General features: G+C 40.0%; 2 protein-coding genes and 1 pseudogene across 3 annotated transcripts; 2 read left to right on the plus strand and 1 right to left on the minus strand.

Moving 5' to 3' along the window:
• Positions 1-586: 586 nt before the first annotated feature.
• Positions 587-2,932, plus strand: LOC111323057 (uncharacterized; annotated as a pseudogene). Its single transcript, XR_015993476.1, has 2 exons — positions 587-1,500; positions 2,703-2,932. The product of XR_015993476.1 is annotated as an uncharacterized LOC111323057 (transcript).
• A 2,697-nt stretch (positions 2,933-5,629) lies between these two features.
• Positions 5,630-16,119, minus strand: LOC111323047 (ER membrane protein complex subunit 1). The gene is made up of 7 exons (XM_022926322.2): positions 14,690-16,119; positions 13,727-14,218; positions 12,681-12,929; positions 12,254-12,415; positions 10,694-10,850; positions 6,741-7,030; positions 5,630-6,158 (listed from the first exon to the last, which is right to left on the minus strand). The coding sequence occupies exons 1-7, from the start codon at positions 16,083-16,085 to the stop codon at positions 5,923-5,925; spliced, it is 2,982 nt and encodes a 993-aa protein (XP_022782057.2). The 5' UTR covers positions 16,086-16,119; the 3' UTR covers positions 5,630-5,922.
• LOC111323058 (uncharacterized) lies at positions 8,145-9,658 on the plus strand. The gene is made up of 2 exons (XM_022926338.2): positions 8,145-8,286; positions 8,927-9,658. The coding sequence occupies exon 2, from the start codon at positions 9,009-9,011 to the stop codon at positions 9,513-9,515; it is 507 nt and encodes a 168-aa protein (XP_022782073.1). The 5' UTR covers positions 8,145-8,286; positions 8,927-9,008; the 3' UTR covers positions 9,516-9,658.
• Positions 16,120-16,148: the final 29 nt, after the last annotated feature.

Consider the following 16,148-nt stretch of genomic DNA (forward strand, 5'->3'; position numbering starts at 1 on the left):
TAACGCATAGCAAAACTTAAAAGTGGAATTTTCATCCGCTCATCGAAAGACCATTCAAGAAACAGGAACATAATAATATAATAGTAGAACGTTTATCCGCTCATTCAACAAACAGGAAAAAAAACAGAACAATTTAATAATGGAATGTTCGTCCGCTCATCCCAGGAACAGTGTAGCAAACCTACAGCAAAATGTATGGTGTGGGCCAGCTTAGCCACCTTACCCACATAACGTTCTTGCGACCTATTACAGGGGTCGGTATACATTATGTTTTCCTAATGGTTATTTTTTCGGTTCTCACTGTCAGAACAATATAAATGTAAACTGTAACGTGATCTTCGACCGGTCGAAAGACTTCAATTCAAGAGGATGTAAATTCCTAGCGGGCTAAAGTTGACCTTTATTTCCGGTGGTTTTATCGATCAACACAATGATGCATAAAAACGAATATTGCAAAAACAGAGCTTGCCAATTTTCATCAAATTCTATACCCAAAAAAGGAATATTGGAAGGATGAAACCAAATGATGTGTAATTCCTTATTTTCGAAATAAATACTCTGTCCTTTGCGGGTTTAGTTAATTAGTTTGTCTTCCAACATTCTAGAAGGTCATAGTACTCTCAGTGTTAGATACGCAGCTCCAACGAAAATATTCTAACGATAGGATATGGAATACGAAAACAAATCTGACAAGGCTTACGCCAAAAAAGACAAACTTAAATACAAAGCTGGAGCACGTGTCGATGGAGATGATACATACAGTGCTTTAGAAGCTTCAGCGGATGCAGGAGTGGAGACGAGTGAATGGGGAGTAACAGCAGGTGCTGGAGCTCGAGTCCACGCTTTCCAAGTCGGTAGGGAAGACGTAAACGTAAACGCGCGATTTCTTGGAGCAGATGTTGGAGCACAAGCTGGATATGATCTGGAAGGTTTTGTCAAAGAGGGAAAAATTTAGGGGCTGAAGCAAAAGCACGGGTGACAATGAGTGAAGCGAAAGCTGGGCCCTTTAACCTCCACCTTGGAGCTGGAGTATCAACTGGAGCCAAAGTTGAAGACGGAACATTTGACGCAAAACTCGCTGGTTGTGGTCTCAAAGTTGGAAAGAAGATCGGTGTTGCTGTTTTCGATAACGAATTTTCCGTTGACACATTAGCTCTGGTTGGTAAAGGATGGCTTTGGGGCAAGTAACTGTTACAGTTATCTAAATGCAACTCGATGTTAAGTCGCTCTTCCTCTTGCATTGCTTTAAATTCAATTTATGGTAGAAATCAATCACAGATTGTAAAAGGCCAATAACGCTGTAAAGCATGTTCAGTGGAACTGTTTGTAGGTTTTTAGGTTTTTAACAACTGGCCACCTGAATAAAAGTTTTCTAACTGAAGTGAAGAAAACAAACACAAGGCTAATAGCCTCTAGACCAGTGCCAAGCTTGATTTTTTCTACGATTTTCCTCCTGCAAGTTGCTCGTAATACTTTTATTTTGTGATGTTAATGTAATCGGCCACGGTTTTGCCTGCTGTTAAGAAGACGTTAACAAACTTGTGCGCGCGCGACTCGCGTGCGCGTGCTTTGAGGTTACGAAGCAATCTCGTAAGCAAATCACGCGGACCCTTTTTTAATGTTGACGTGTGCGATTTTTAGAGAAGAGTAGTTGAAGTTTTTTTTGTTTAACAATTGGTTCATGCTTTAGCGTGCACTATCGAGTTATGGAGCACGCGGGAAGTTTGGAGAGCACGAAAGAAGCGTAAGAGTTGCCCGAGGCGATAGCCGAGGGAAACTCTAGCTTCTTGAGTGCTCTCCAAACTTCCCACGTGCTCCATAACTCGATAGTGCACAGCTGAAAGCATGAACCAATTGTTTTAGAACATAGCCGGTGGAATGGTGCATCAAATCCGACGCGAAAAACGGACAACAATATCAGTTGAAGCGAATCGTGACGGCGCTGTTTCCGAGTCTCCTTTTCCTTTGTTTTTCTCTCTTTCTGCCTCATTTAAGAGCTCTAGCCCAAGGGAAAAGGTCGAAACATTGTCTTCGTTTTCGGACTAGTAGGCCGAGTTTTTGTTTGTATCCATTATTGTCGCGAAATATATTATTTTTCCCCGCACTAACAATGGCCGCTCGCGCGAAAAAAAAAGTTCTGGCGAAGTCGGATTTGCTGACGTTATCAGCGTGCACTATCGGGATTTTTAGCACGCTCACGTATAATGAATTAAATTGCGCGACTCTGCAAGCTATGTTCTAATTATCGTTTGGTTGTTGTCGTTTGCCGTAAGACTACAGTTTTCTGTGTTAGAGTAAGTGTCTGTTTGGATTTCCCGTTTCGCTTCCGAATACCCAACTTATATTGAAGTTCGTTTTGGTTCGATTCTTACAAGCGGGACTGTTATGTAAGTGCTAATGTTCCTTTCCTTGAGCTTATATATAGTTTTTTTTTGTGAGTTTGTTTGAGTTTTTAGCTAGCTTTGCATCTTGCCTTTATATCGGAATGTTTGGAATGTTGGTTTGTCTATTCGCATTTAGCTTAGCTTCTTCCTTATAAATTCATATTTCAGTTTACGATAAGTACTTGGATACCACGACTACGTTAAATAAAACGATTCAAGGCTTGTCCGTAAAATATATCCTCGCTTCATAGTGTGTCTTCATTTGCGAAACTCATAGTTGTCGTCGAAATTTTGCTTCGCTTGTGTCGGCCGCTACAGGCGGTTGTCTTGGAATGTTCCATAACTCTTACCTTAAACTAACTACAGGCATACTGAACTAACGGAGACTAAGTTCACTAGTTCATCATGAGCTGGTTGCGGGAGTAGAAAAAGAAGCTTCGTGAAAAGTATTTTTCTGTGTGAAACTTTAGGTGCGAGTTTACCGCTGTATGATATTACCTCTGTGTGCACCGCTGATTAGGAATAAATATCCTTGTTACTTTTTTGAACACTCTGCTTTTTGTTTGATCAGCGAAATCGACTAACCCGTGGCTGCAGTTCACCCTTGTTTGCAGTGAAATGAAAAGGTGAAATGTTTTCGTAGGGAGTTTACACAAATCCCTGAGATTTGGACCGAAGACTGAAAGGGTATTTGATTAAGCCAAGCCCACCTATTGCAATGGTGACTGAGGAGAAAAGGGGCCAAGTGCTGAGGCCAAGTTCTTTTCCACACGAGTTCCCTCTGTTAGAACTGAATAAAAAAGCATCGTTTATGTAGGATGTAGGTCACATTATGAGATAAGCAGCAAATTCTCCTAACAAGATCAATACATTGTCCAGAAAACAAGAGAAGAGAATCGAAAAACTTGTCGATTAGAGGGTGTTATCTTAATGACACCAAATTCTCTAAAATTATTTACAAGAAAATGTGACATCTAGAGGGGAGAGTTACTAATTTGATCCAATTTCATTATTACCTGTTTCTCTCTGTGTATCCGCCACCATACCTCTCCAACACAGTCAGCTCATATCTGCGGGATTTGGTATTGTATAGACAATAGACCAACCAGTTTTCAGAATGTACCATGTGAATAGGACCCTTGGCATTCTTGTGACGGGCATGAAATATTAAAAGTATTAAAAGCTTTTCTTTCAAATGTCAACTGCTGTAAACAAATCCGACAAAAAACTGATTATGACCAGCCAGTCAATACAAGTGTTATCGTGAACAAAGGCTTAAGTCCTTGCTTGCAAAATAAACAGTTAAGGCTTTTTTCGTCTAAAACCCTGAAAATAAGAACAGTTGACTTCAACACGAGATTCACTGAAGTCCAATTCCGGCAGTGTACTCCCGCATATAAGACCCCTAACTACAGTCGGTTTAGCTTGTGAGCTCCCCTATTTGATGCCTTGAATGATGGAAAGTACATCTCCAAGCTTCTAGGTTTTAAATTTTCTTGAAAGAGCATGCCACCATCCCCCCCTAAAACGACACAACTAAAATTCTCTCGCCCCCTCCCCCCTGGTGATGAATGATCGTCCCAAGTTATTTCAAACAGGTTTTCGACCACATGTCGTTTACAACATGCTGAGGAGAACCAAACTTGACGTTAACAGGGAGATCGACGAAGCAACTTTCACGAAGTAACTGGGCGCGGCTTACTATTGGATATTCACGGCAGTGCTGATCACCTACAAAGAACTGTGTTTGGCTACTTGATTCGTGGCAATTATTTCGACAGGGGAGACTAAAGCATGGACATGTCCTCTATCAGAAGCCTTGGTAAACACGGGTGTGGAATTGACAATGTTTGTTTTAAGGAATTCGTCCAGGGTAACAGAAGTCTTGGGTACTTTATGAATCAGTAGGGCTTACTCGCGATACCCTCCCAGCAAAGTAAGAAAATAAAACCAGCCGTGTGAAGGACTGTTGTCGGTGGTAGTGACTGACGTTTCGACAACCTGTGCGGAAGTCATCATCAGAGTCAAGAGTGACTCAGAGTCATGATGACCTCCGCACAGGTTGTCGAAACGTCAGTCACTACCACGGACAACAGTCTTTCTCAGGACTACACTCACCCGGACGATCAGACTACACCTTCACACAACACCTTCACATGTTACCCCCGGGTTCAAACCATTTACTGCACAGGGTAAGTAGGTATATTTTAGTCCAGAAAGGTCGAGTTTCATATTATCAGTAATACCAAAGACTTTGTTTAAGTCAAACTTATTCAGAAGTTTCTTTTTTTAATTAACCATGGTGTTGAATATGGGACCAAACTTGACGAAAAAAAGAGATTATGACACTTAAAATTTTATTAAATGACATAATGTTTGTCCAGTTGAAGTTCCTAGCTTTTTGCTCGACGAAACAGACAAAAATCTGACTTAGATTTCACTCAAACATTTTGTCATTGGCAAAATTTCAATAACTGGGCTTAAGTAAAATTTATGTTCAAATAAGTACACAAAATATTCGGAGGTACGGGAAAAAAATTCCTGGTCGTGGCCCTGAAAGGAGGTTTAGTTACAGGAAATTACACTCCGCACAATGACACTTTTGGATAGCTATTTACAGTCGAACCTTCGCAAACGATCGCCTCCTGTAGGGAACCACCATTTACAACACTGTAATTCCTAAGAGTGATTATCATCAGATTTATTTCTCTGTCCCACGCTCGTGACAAGACGAAAAACATCTTTCTCGATTATCATCTAATTTCTCTTAACACTGTCCTTCTCAAGTAAACATTGGGGCCATAAGAGTAAGGAAATCATCACAAAATTAAGAAACATAGGAAATGTATGGAGAAAAATGTGAAGTACATACCTATTGATGTTAGGATATAAAAGAATAATGGTAATTTTTTTTTCTAGTGCCGAAAGCGTCCACCCATGAGAGGTTCAATGGTATTGATAATCAGTTTTTAACGCTAAGTGTAATCTGTTCAACACAATGGTCTAACGTCAGCGCATGTGCGAACGTTGTAATGCTTTGAGGCTGTCACAACGAAGTTGTCTTTCTAGAATTTAAAACATACACAAAAGACACGGTGTTATTCTGAAACCGAAATACTTTCCTGATAAAGCAAAAAATAAAATGACAAATCAACAGGTTGCCCGTAATTAAATAACCTGTATGTTCGAAAGTCTTAAGCTTTCCTTTCCTTACTTTTGCTTCCTTTTACAGATTTCTATGAACGTTTATTTTTTTTTCTTTGCATATTTTTTGCAACAGCGCTTGTTTCCTCTGTTTTTCTTTTAAATTTTGCGCGTGTAGTCCGGACCCAGACTCCCAAAAATTGATCCCATGCACATGCTCGACGTTTGATCGCTGTGTTAGTCTGACCGCAGAGTGGGAGTTAGAAAACTATTCATATACACTCTACTTTAACATCCGCGTTTGCCAAATCCCTTCCACTCTGGACAGTGACAACACATAATAGTGTTAATGAGGAAATCTCCCAGAATCGTACTCTACTCATCAGTTCTGTCCTCATTGCCACGCTTGTCGTAGCATTTTAATCGAAGCAAGTCTCTGAGACACAATCGTGACAAGAACCAAAATTCCTAGTGTACCAAGAATGAACCAGTAGTCAAAATCTTCCTTGAGTACGTCAAACATCCGGGATGGTGTAATTCTGGTCCAGTATAGGTCCAGTCCGTACGCGAACACCAGACAAGTGGATTCCAGGCCCGACCCGGCCGTGTACACTCCGTTGATATTGGCAACTAAATAAGCAACAGAAAAAAAAAATTAATTTCGTCCTAGGAGCTTTCAGTTTTAACTCGGTAAGAGAGAAGTTTAAGCTCTTCAGTGATTGTCAATAAAGGCCATTTGCTTGTTATACCCGGGGGGGGGGAACAACTATCTCTGTTTGGTCCCTTTATCCCCGTGGACGAACAACTACACCCGTTTGCTTCCATTGTCCCCGTGGGAGAACGACTATACCCGTTTGCCTCCATTATCCCCGCGGTGGAGCAACTATCTCCGTTTGCTTCCTTTATCCCTTTCTCCTTTTAGGAGGACAACTATACCGGTTTGCTTCCATTATCCCTGTGAGGGAACAAGTATACCCGTCTGCTTCCTTCATCCCCGTGGGGTAACAACGATACCCGGTTGCTTCCATTATCCCGGTGGGATAACGACCTTTTGGTTTCTTTGTTATTTTGGTTCTTTTATTTTCTCGCTCCTCCTGATATTTCTCTTTGATCCGATTGGTCATTGTGATTACTTTGGTTTTGGGGGGGGGGAGGGATGACGACACTCAATCGAAAAGCGCTTTCAAGTTTCCTTGTCACAAAGACACTTGCCAGTTTGATTGTAGTTAATAAACGCCAGTGGATTCGCACTCAGCTCCGGAATATAAGGGTGCAATCCTTCTTCACGGTCCTGTTGGGTGGGTACAGGTTTTCTGCGCGGGTCCAAGTAGTTCTTGGGTAAGTTCCAGATGTATCCAGTTTGTAACCCGAAGAGGAGATTTTTGTGAGTGATTCCTCGCTCTGTGATGGTGACAGTAGCAGTACGTACTGTTGTTGGAAATATGTAAGACTGCTGTAGTATAATTGGCGTGGGGGGAGGGTCGAATGACGACAGGGCAGTGCTGAAATAAAATATTAATGAATCTGTTTAACTAGGTAATTCAATATTAATTAAATATTAATTTAATATTAAGAGTAACCCTCCTCCCGTTTAGGTTGCCCACTTTGATCCAGCCCAAGAAAAAAAAAACTTGAAGACCTACAAAGACCGATAGACCATCAGTGGTTTCTAGAATCCATGATTCCAGTTTTAATGTAACCACCGAAAGGCCACGAGGCAAACCCAATATTTCAAGCTGTTATGAAGGAAAGTGGAAGAAAATGGCAATCGCCTTAACACTGCAGCGTTTTATGGCTGGTACGAAGCGTGAAGTGCAGGCCTCCATCTTCAAAACAGGTGGAAGAGAGATCCAGTGGCAAAAAGAGTTCTAAAGAGACGAATGTCGGAAGACAGTTTCGCATTTCAGTGATTAAATAAGTTGTAAAGTCCTTATCGTCCTTTTTCGTCGACTGAATTCATGACAAACGAAATCCTTAAACACCTAACGATGATCTTCTCAAAACAACTGTTATAATATAGAATTTTTTTCTCAGAAACCATGTGATTTTTCGTATTCTTGTGAAATAGTTGCCAAGTTTGGATACGCTGTAACGCAAGATACGCTGTAACGCAAGTCCTCATATCGTGATCTTTATTAAAATAATTTTCCATTTGTGGAATTTGTTTAAGTTTAAGCCAGTGACAAAATTATTCTTGTTGCTTTGCTAGTTTAATTAATTTTGGTAAGACGTCGATGCAGAAGAGTTTTGTCTAATGTACTTAATACGTTTCGTGAGTTTATTGTGCTACAAAACCCGGAAAATGCAAAATTAAACCCTAAAGGGATATAAGACTTGGAAGATGTGCAGCGTTCGAAACGAACAAACCATTCCTTATTCTTAACTCAGCCAAAATCCAGCTATCTTGACCTTATGGTTGGTTAATAACGCATAGCAAAACTTAATCGTGTAATGTTCTTCCGCTCATTCCACGAAAAATAACAATAGATCAATTTTTTTATCGTGTAATGTTCATCCGCTCATTCCAAGAAAAACAACAATAGATCAATTCTTTTATCGTGGTATACTTATCCGCTCTTTCCAGGTACAGTGTAGCTAACCTACAGCAAAATATATCGTGTGGGTTAGCTTGGGAACCTTTCCCGAATAACGTTCTTGAGACGTATTAAAAAACCGGTAATAGGCTGTCATTTACGAAGTCTGCGTTCAAATAGTTTCCGACCTATTAACGTTTCACGTCGAATATTCAAGTTTCTGGGTAAGTGTAATTAAACAAAGTCAGGTTTACGTGATCTTAAGCAACCACGACGGCGACGGCAACGAGAACGTGGAAAAACAAGAGATCTAATTGGCAGAACAATAGCTCAGCACGTGCATTTTGAAACTTTGTACATTTCTTAGCCGTCCTATGCAAAACAACAGCGTGAAATCGCCAAAATTTGCGTCGTCTGCGAACCGAAACCGCGACGGCAAATTATTTTAATTTCCTTTTGGAACTCAGCGCTACTTTTACACGTCATGCTGAAGTTGAGCTGTGGCGCCGTATGAGACAGTAAGCTCATGCAGCCATTTTTGAAATTCTAACTAAGAGTAGAAATTCATTTTTTAATCGAAGTCTTCCTTGGCGTTGCCGTCCTGACTGCTTAAGGTCCCTATTATAAGGGTCGGTGCACAGTCTGTTTTCCAAACAGTTTTTTTTTAGTGCACACTGTCAGTACAATATGAATGTTGTAAACTGTAATGTGATGTTCGAGCGGTCGAAAGACATCAAGAGGATGTTAATTCCTAGCGGGCTGACCTTGACCTTTCTTCAAAGTCTATACCCAAAAAAGGAATATTTGAAGGATGAAAACAAATGACGTGTAATTTATTGTTATTTCTAATTTCCCTCTGATTAGTTTGGCTTCCTACATTTTAGAAGGTAATAGTACTTCCAGGGTCACATAGGCAGTTCCAACGAAAATATTCTATCGATAGAATATGGAATACGGAAAGGAGTCTGACATGGCTTACGTGAAAGAAGACGAACATAGATACAAAGCTGGAGAACGTGTCATTGGAGGTGATACGTACAGTGTAATGGAAACTGAAATAGAGAAAAGTTCAAAGGGAAAAACAAAGAGTTCTGAAGCTCGATTACACTTTCTCCAAGTTGGAGATGAACACGCCAAAGTAGACGCGCGATTTCTTGGAGCAGATTTTGGAGCGCAAGCTGGATTAGACGGAGACGAAGACGAAGAGGGGAAGATTACAGGGGCTATGGTAAAGGCACGGGCAACAGTGGTTGAAGCGAAAGCTGGGCCCCTTTACCTCCACGGTGGAGCTGGAGTATCAACTGGAGCCAAACTAGAAAACGGAACAATTGACGCAAAACTCGCTGGTTGTGGCTTAAAAGTTGGCAAGAAGATCGGTGTTTCTGTTTTCGATAACGAAATTTCTGTCGACGCATTAGCTCTGGCTGGTAAAGGATGGCTTTGGGGCAAGTAACTGTCACAATCGTCTAAATGGAGCTCAATGTTAAGTTGCTCATCCTCTTGCATTGCTTTAAATTTAATTTTTGGTACAAATCAATCTCTAATTGTAAAAGGCCAATAACGCTATGAAGCATGTTCAGTGGAACCGTTTGTGGGTTTGTAGGATTTTATGTTTGATGTACGTACTAGAAACTAACTGGTCGCATGCATAAAAGTTTTCTAACTGAATTGAAGGAAATGGATACAAGGATAGTAGCTTCTAGAACAGTGCCAAGCTTGATTTTTTCTACAATTTTCCTTTAAAATCGCTCGTGGTAGTTTTATTCGGTGATGTTAATATAATCAGTTGTCTTGGAACGTTCCAGAACTCGTACCTTAAACAGAATATAAGCAAACTACGGTGGGAGACAGATTTCACAGGTTCATCGTTAGCTGGGTGCGTATGTAGAAAAAAAAAGCTGTGAGAAAAGGGTTTTCCTATGTGAAACTTCAGGTGTAAGTTTACCGCTGTGTGATATTACCTCTGCACACGCCAAGCTAATTAAGAATAAATATCCTTGTTACTGTTTTTAACACTCTGCTTTTTGTTTGACCAGCGAAAACCAGGGCTCGACACTAACTTTTCCAAGTGGCTAGTGACGACTTACATGTTACGACGATTTCAGTTTGTTTACTAGCCAAACTGGCTGGTGGAAATCGAAAACCACTAGCCAAAACTGAATTTCTAATAGTCTGTGGCTAGTTGGCTACCGTCAGTGTCGAGCCCTAGAAAACGACTGACCCGTGACCGCAGTTCACCTTTGTTAAAAAGGTGACATATTTTCAGAGGGAGTTTACATAAATCCTTGAAATTTAGACCGAACATCGACAGGGTATTTTATTTAAACCAAGCTCACCTATTGCAAGGGTGACTGAGGAGAAAAGAGGCCAAGTTCTTTTGCACACAAGTTCCCTGGGTTAGATCGGACTAAAAAAAACACCGTTTATGTAGGATGCATGTCACATTACGAGATAAGCAAGCAAATTCTCCCAGCAGATCAATACATTGTCCAGAAACAAGGGAAGAGAATTGAAAAACTTGTCAATTAGAGGGTGTTATCTTAATGACACCAAATTCTCTAAATTGATTCACAAGAAAATGTATGATATCTAGAAGGGAGAGTTACTAATTTGATCCAATTTCAATATTACCTGTTTCTTTCTGTGTATCCATCATACAACTCCAACACAGTCAGCTCATATCTGCGGGATTTGGTATTGTACAGACAGTAGACCAACCAGTTTTCAGAATGTACCATGTGAATAGGACCCTTGGCACTTTTGTGACGGGCATGAAATATGATTAGTCCTTAAAGAAAATTGAAATCATTTTTTGGTTCAAACTCTCGTCAGTATTAAAAGCTGTGTTTTTTACAAATGTCAACTGCCATAAACATATCACATAAAAATTGATTATGACCAGCCAGTCAATACAAATTGTATCATAACCACAAGCTTAGGTCCTTGCTTGCTAAAAAAAACAATAGTGGCTTTTTTTTCATCTAAAAACCCTGAAAATAGGAACAATTGACTACAACACAGGATTCAATAAAAGCCAGTTCCGGCAGTGTATCCCTGCATATAAGACCTCTTACTACCGTCTGTTTAGTCTGTGTAGCCTGTGTGCACTCTTTTTGATGCCCAGAATGATGGAAGTACATTTTCGAAACTTCTAGATTTCAAATTTTCCCGAGGAAGCATGCCCTCAGGTCCCACGCAGGGAAAGGAGCCCTACACCCCATTTTCTGGGAACAGCCCCCTAATAAACCACTGGCAGTTGTTTATGGAAAAAAGTTATTGTAACCTGTGCTACAACATGATTTTAATGGCACTTAGCAAGGTAATGTTAAGTGCTCACATGAAAGAATTATACACTATTAAGAGAAAGACACTGGCCAAACTAATGCTACTGTATAAAGCTTGAAAGCACACAAACTTCCTAACTTCATATTGCACGGTTGCTATGAGTGATTCTAGGGGAAAGAAATCTGGGGAAAGCAGTATTACTTTCAAGGTTGTGCACTCATTTTATGACAAGGAAAGTTTTTATGCCCTAAGATTTTCAAACAACTTTTCCATTTCCTAGTGGCTACCACTTGCTTGACTAATAGGTAATCATTATCTTTCACAATGACAGTCTTGCAACCTTTTACAACCTAACATGCATATTCTCCATACTGTTCTCCATACATCCCCTGAGGTGCTGGTAAGGAGAATTTGTTTAACAATCAATAGCTTTTTTAGTTCGTGATTCTTTCCTTTATTCTCCTGACCTTAATGTGTGATTCAGGGGTGATATTGTAAGGAGAAATTAGAGGCTAGTCACTCTTAAGAATCAAATGGCTTAAGGTACTCTGGTACTTGCTCTCTCTATTGTATGAGGGAAGCTTAAAAAACTGTGGGTAAAGTCATAGTACCTTATTCGATTCTGTAAGCACTAACACTCCAACAAGAATCATCAAACAACTATCTGACTCCAAAGAAACATCAAATAACTTTATCTCAACCTCACAAAAGGCTTGATACAAACATTATTTGTTCATCTCTCCCTCGCACATGTTTTTCAATCCCAAGAACCTCTTTGTTCTCAGTTCTAGGCTATTACGTCACTTAGAAACTATTTAAACATGTTGGTTATGCTAATCAAAAACAACTGTCACAGAAAGGTATGCAAATCTAAAACATTCTTAAAACTATCTACTTTCGACATACCTGTCACAGCATCAATAAGATAAATAGAGATCCCAGGTTTAGATTCTGGACTAACTTCAGTGCCAACAGCAATGAGATTTGGGTTCAAGTACTTGTACAACACTCTTCTGTCCCCAAGAACTTTTCCTTGTGAATGAACATGTTCCAGAGGACTCTTCGATGCTAATACACAAACAGTATTAATGTTTTAAAGGAGCACAGAGAATAGGGCACAAAATCATCAAGTGCAAACATCAATCATCAAATAAAATTTATTAAACCAAAATTTTTCCTTTCTCAACAAGTTCTAGAATTTCTGTTTCTGCCCCCTTACAGTCTGAAATAAAAACTTATGAATGTAACATAGATGGAAAAAACTGTCTCAAACATTCCTTGTTTTATTCACCACAGTGGAACTAGACTTTTTTGTGACTTTCTTTGTACTTACCAATATTAGCAATGGTCTGCTGTGAATGAGGAAAGTTTACATTCCACATTTCTCTCACATGAAAGACATTTTTCTGTCTATCAGACAGGAGCATGTATCCTTTCAAGTTATTCTTCTCTTTATCACCCAAGAAGAAGAAGATTGATGATGATGCTTTAGACACAATCTCAATTGCATCTGCAGTGCGTGGAAACACATGCACATTCAGAGTGGAGTCAAGAAGAAGCAGAATTTTGGTGTGTTTAGCATCTGAAAACAGATCACATGGATAATAATTTCTAACAGTTGGTAACACAATTAACCCTAAAACTCTAACATCTGTATGCATATCCTCCATAATGTTCTCTAGACAATTCCTAAGGAAATGAAAAGGAGACTTTGTTTAACAATCAAGAGCTTGTTGAGTTGGTGATCATTTCCTATATTCTCGTGATTTGGGGGTGGTATTGTAAGGAAAAATTAGATGCTAGTCACTTTCAGGGGCCAAACGGTTAAAAAATTGAGAAATTCTGTAGTTGACGATCATTTTCTTCATTCTTGTTACTTTCATCTTTGATTCAGCATGGTACCAAAGGAGATATTAGCAACGGCGTAGCCAGGGGGGTACTGGGGTGCCTGTGATCCCCCCCTTGGTAGGCCTTCTTTTGAGCAAACAACCTACAATATTCAGGTGGTGAAAACGCCATGACAATATCTTGGCCTGCCCATTATACTCTCATTGCTCATCCCAAAACTGTAACATTCAGTAAAACATGCACGGCATGGAGGTCGACATGACAATCTGGTGAGTAGCCTCTGTGACCCCCCTTTGAAAAATCCTAGCTACTTCTTTGGGGGGGGGGAAGCAGACGGGGGGGAGGGTTGGTTCACAATTCTTTTTAGCAAAATTTTCCTGGAACCTAAAAATTCACCAAAAACAATTTTAAGTCAGATACACACAAACAGGATTGTTTCAAAGCCTGAAAGAAGTATTTGGAGTAGACACATTCCTAAAAAATTTTGATACAACAGGCTTAGGTACTTGGGAGAAGGACTATAGACTATACCAGTGAGTGGAAGAAGCATGGACTGTACAACTCTGTATGGCAGCTGGTTTCCTTTGAGATGTCCAGGGCTTATTGGTTTCCCAGTAATTGGGTTGAAAACATGTATCAGTGATCCTTCAGATGAGCGTGATTTTCCAAGCACTATACATTGTGCAGTCAGAGGAAAGTGAGCAACAGTTCGCTGTGTGTAGAGTAAAGAGTACTTCTTTTCATTTTGAGAGAAAGGGGCAAGAGTAGGCAGGAAGTATTTCCAGACAATGCTTCCATCTGCAGAATTAAGACCAAAGATTTTTCCTGAAGATGTTATGATTACAATCAATTTGCGAAGATTGAACTGGTCTCTTGTCAGTTGCTCTTCTTCATTGTCTGTTGATTCGGCAAAGAAGCCATGCTCTTGTTGCGCTTTGACAAAGGCTTGGAATTGCTTCACAAGAACTTGAAACTGTTTAACTTGGGCACGGATTCGGCGGATAAACATGGACAAAATGTCATCTGCAAAACAAAGTTATGATTGCAGTTAATGGCTTGGGGGTAACATGTGAAAGTGTAGTATGATCGTCTGGGTGAGTTTAGTCCTGAGAAGGACTGTTGTCTGCACAGGTTGTCAAAACGTCAGTCAATACCACCGACAACAGTCCTTCTCCGGACTACACTCACCTGGACCATCACACTACACTTTCAAAAGTTATGACTTTTAGTAAAAGGATCACTAAATAATAAAGGTGTGGAAGTATGTTTTTTTAATGGAAGTGGGGCATCAGAAGGGGGGGGGGGGAAGCCAGCTGGTTAGTTATAATGAGCCTTCACTTTCTTTCAACAAAGGTGAGAAAGGGAAGGAATCCTAACTAGTAAATTATTGGCATTATGAGGGTATGTCAGGTTCTCTTATTATTCTATATGGACATTAAAATTTTAAAAGCAATAAATTACACTTCCACATTGGAATGGTATTTAATACTCTACCATTTGGATGTGCCCCAAACTCCTCCTGAAGTGTCTCAAAATTTGCCTGTGAGGGTGAAAATGGCAGCTCGACCACTTCTACAGCTGTAATATCTGCAAGAGCTTCTTCTCTAGACCACATGATTCGTCCAGGAAACTGTATTAGTGATATTGCATGGTCTGTGGTGGCCAGGAGAACTCTGTAACCAAGTTCATTCTCTTTTTTATTGAACAAGTACAACAGTGCATCTGCTGGTTCGCCACGGTCAACCACTGCTACTTTTTGTGACATATCTTGAAGCAGTTTCCAACCATCTAAATCATAGCATTTAATCTCTAATGATTCATCTGTGATAGGTGTTACTGCTGTCAAAATAGCTTTGTTCCCAAGTTCTGCAGCACTAAGCAGGGAGGGTTCAGTAAATTTGGCCAGAAGTTTCAGACTTCTATCACTGTTTAACTTTAAAACAAGTTGTTGAGTCTTTGAGAGCTTTAAAAGGAATTCTGATCTTTCATCCCAAGAGTTTGAAAATGAACCAAATGAATGCAAACTGGGTGTACTAACAGAGAGATCTTCAACTCCTAGTCCTAATGAGGTTAATGATGAGGTTTTCACTGTTGCAGATTCATCATTGACAGAAATCACATGAATACTATTGCTAAATGTTTCTGCACAAACCAAATTCAAACTCTTGACAAAAATACAGCTAGCACCATTGCTGATCCATGGTGCTCCAATTCGTCTTTCTCCTTTCACCTCACCATTTTCCACACTTAACTGTTTGACTACAATATCCACATCATTTTTGATCCCTAAGAGATAAAGATACCCACTGGAATGTTGAAAATTGAAATAGTCAGCTGTTTGTCCTCTGCCATCGTGTGACCATTTTTCAGATCCATCTTGAAGTGAAAATGCTTTCACTACATTGAAACCCAGTGTAATAACCCAATTTTTCTCATTATCTTCTACCAAAACTGTTTGTGGACCGCTCCATCCAAGGAAGGGTGAAGTTACTTCTTTGACCGGAGAAGAAGCTGATCTAGCGAGAGATTCCCACAAAAGTGCTCCGTTGCTAGTGTCCCACGATCGCAAATATTTCCCGTTACTTGAAGAACTTATAAGCACATTTTCCCGATAAAGCAACACATCTAAGACTCCCTCGCTTTCCTCCAAGACCTGACGCCAAATAATAGAACCAGTTCTTGAATTTAAAGCTGCTACAACATTGGATTCCGTGCCCACAAACAATCGCTTACTGCTCTGCGTGGAAACATCAAAGTATGAAAATTTCACTTTGCCCAAATAGCTTTGACGCCAGTCAAAGAGACCAACTTGATCTTCGAATAATCCTAAACAAAGCTTCCAGTTTATCAAGGAAAGAAAAACGTACATGCAGACCCTAATTGCCGCCATCTTGAAAGCACCTGCAAAAGGCGAGGCTACTGAGAGCCTGGCTGCAAAGCTAAAATTACCTGT

This window comes from Stylophora pistillata, chromosome 11 (assembly GCF_964205215.1).
Source record: "Stylophora pistillata chromosome 11, jaStyPist1.2, whole genome shotgun sequence".
Lineage (NCBI taxonomy): Eukaryota > Metazoa > Cnidaria > Anthozoa > Scleractinia > Pocilloporidae > Stylophora > Stylophora pistillata.

Excerpts from the sequence above, each read along its gene's own strand:
- LOC111323058 (XM_022926338.2), top strand. The coding sequence starts at position 9,009 with ATGGAATACGGAAAGGAGTCTGACATGGCTTACGTGAAAGAAGACGAA.
- LOC111323047 (XM_022926322.2), bottom strand. The coding sequence starts at position 16,085 with ATGGCGGCAATTAGGGTCTGCATGTACGTTTTTCTTTCCTTGATAAAC. Across the intron at positions 12,416-12,680 it reads GCAGACCATTGCTAATATTG|CATCGAAGAGTCCTCTGGAA; the intron begins GTAAGTACAAAG and ends TTTGTGTATTAG. Across the intron at positions 10,851-12,253 it reads TCTTATTGATGCTGTGACAG|GACTAATCATATTTCATGCC; the intron begins GTATGTCGAAAG and ends ATTTTCTTTAAG.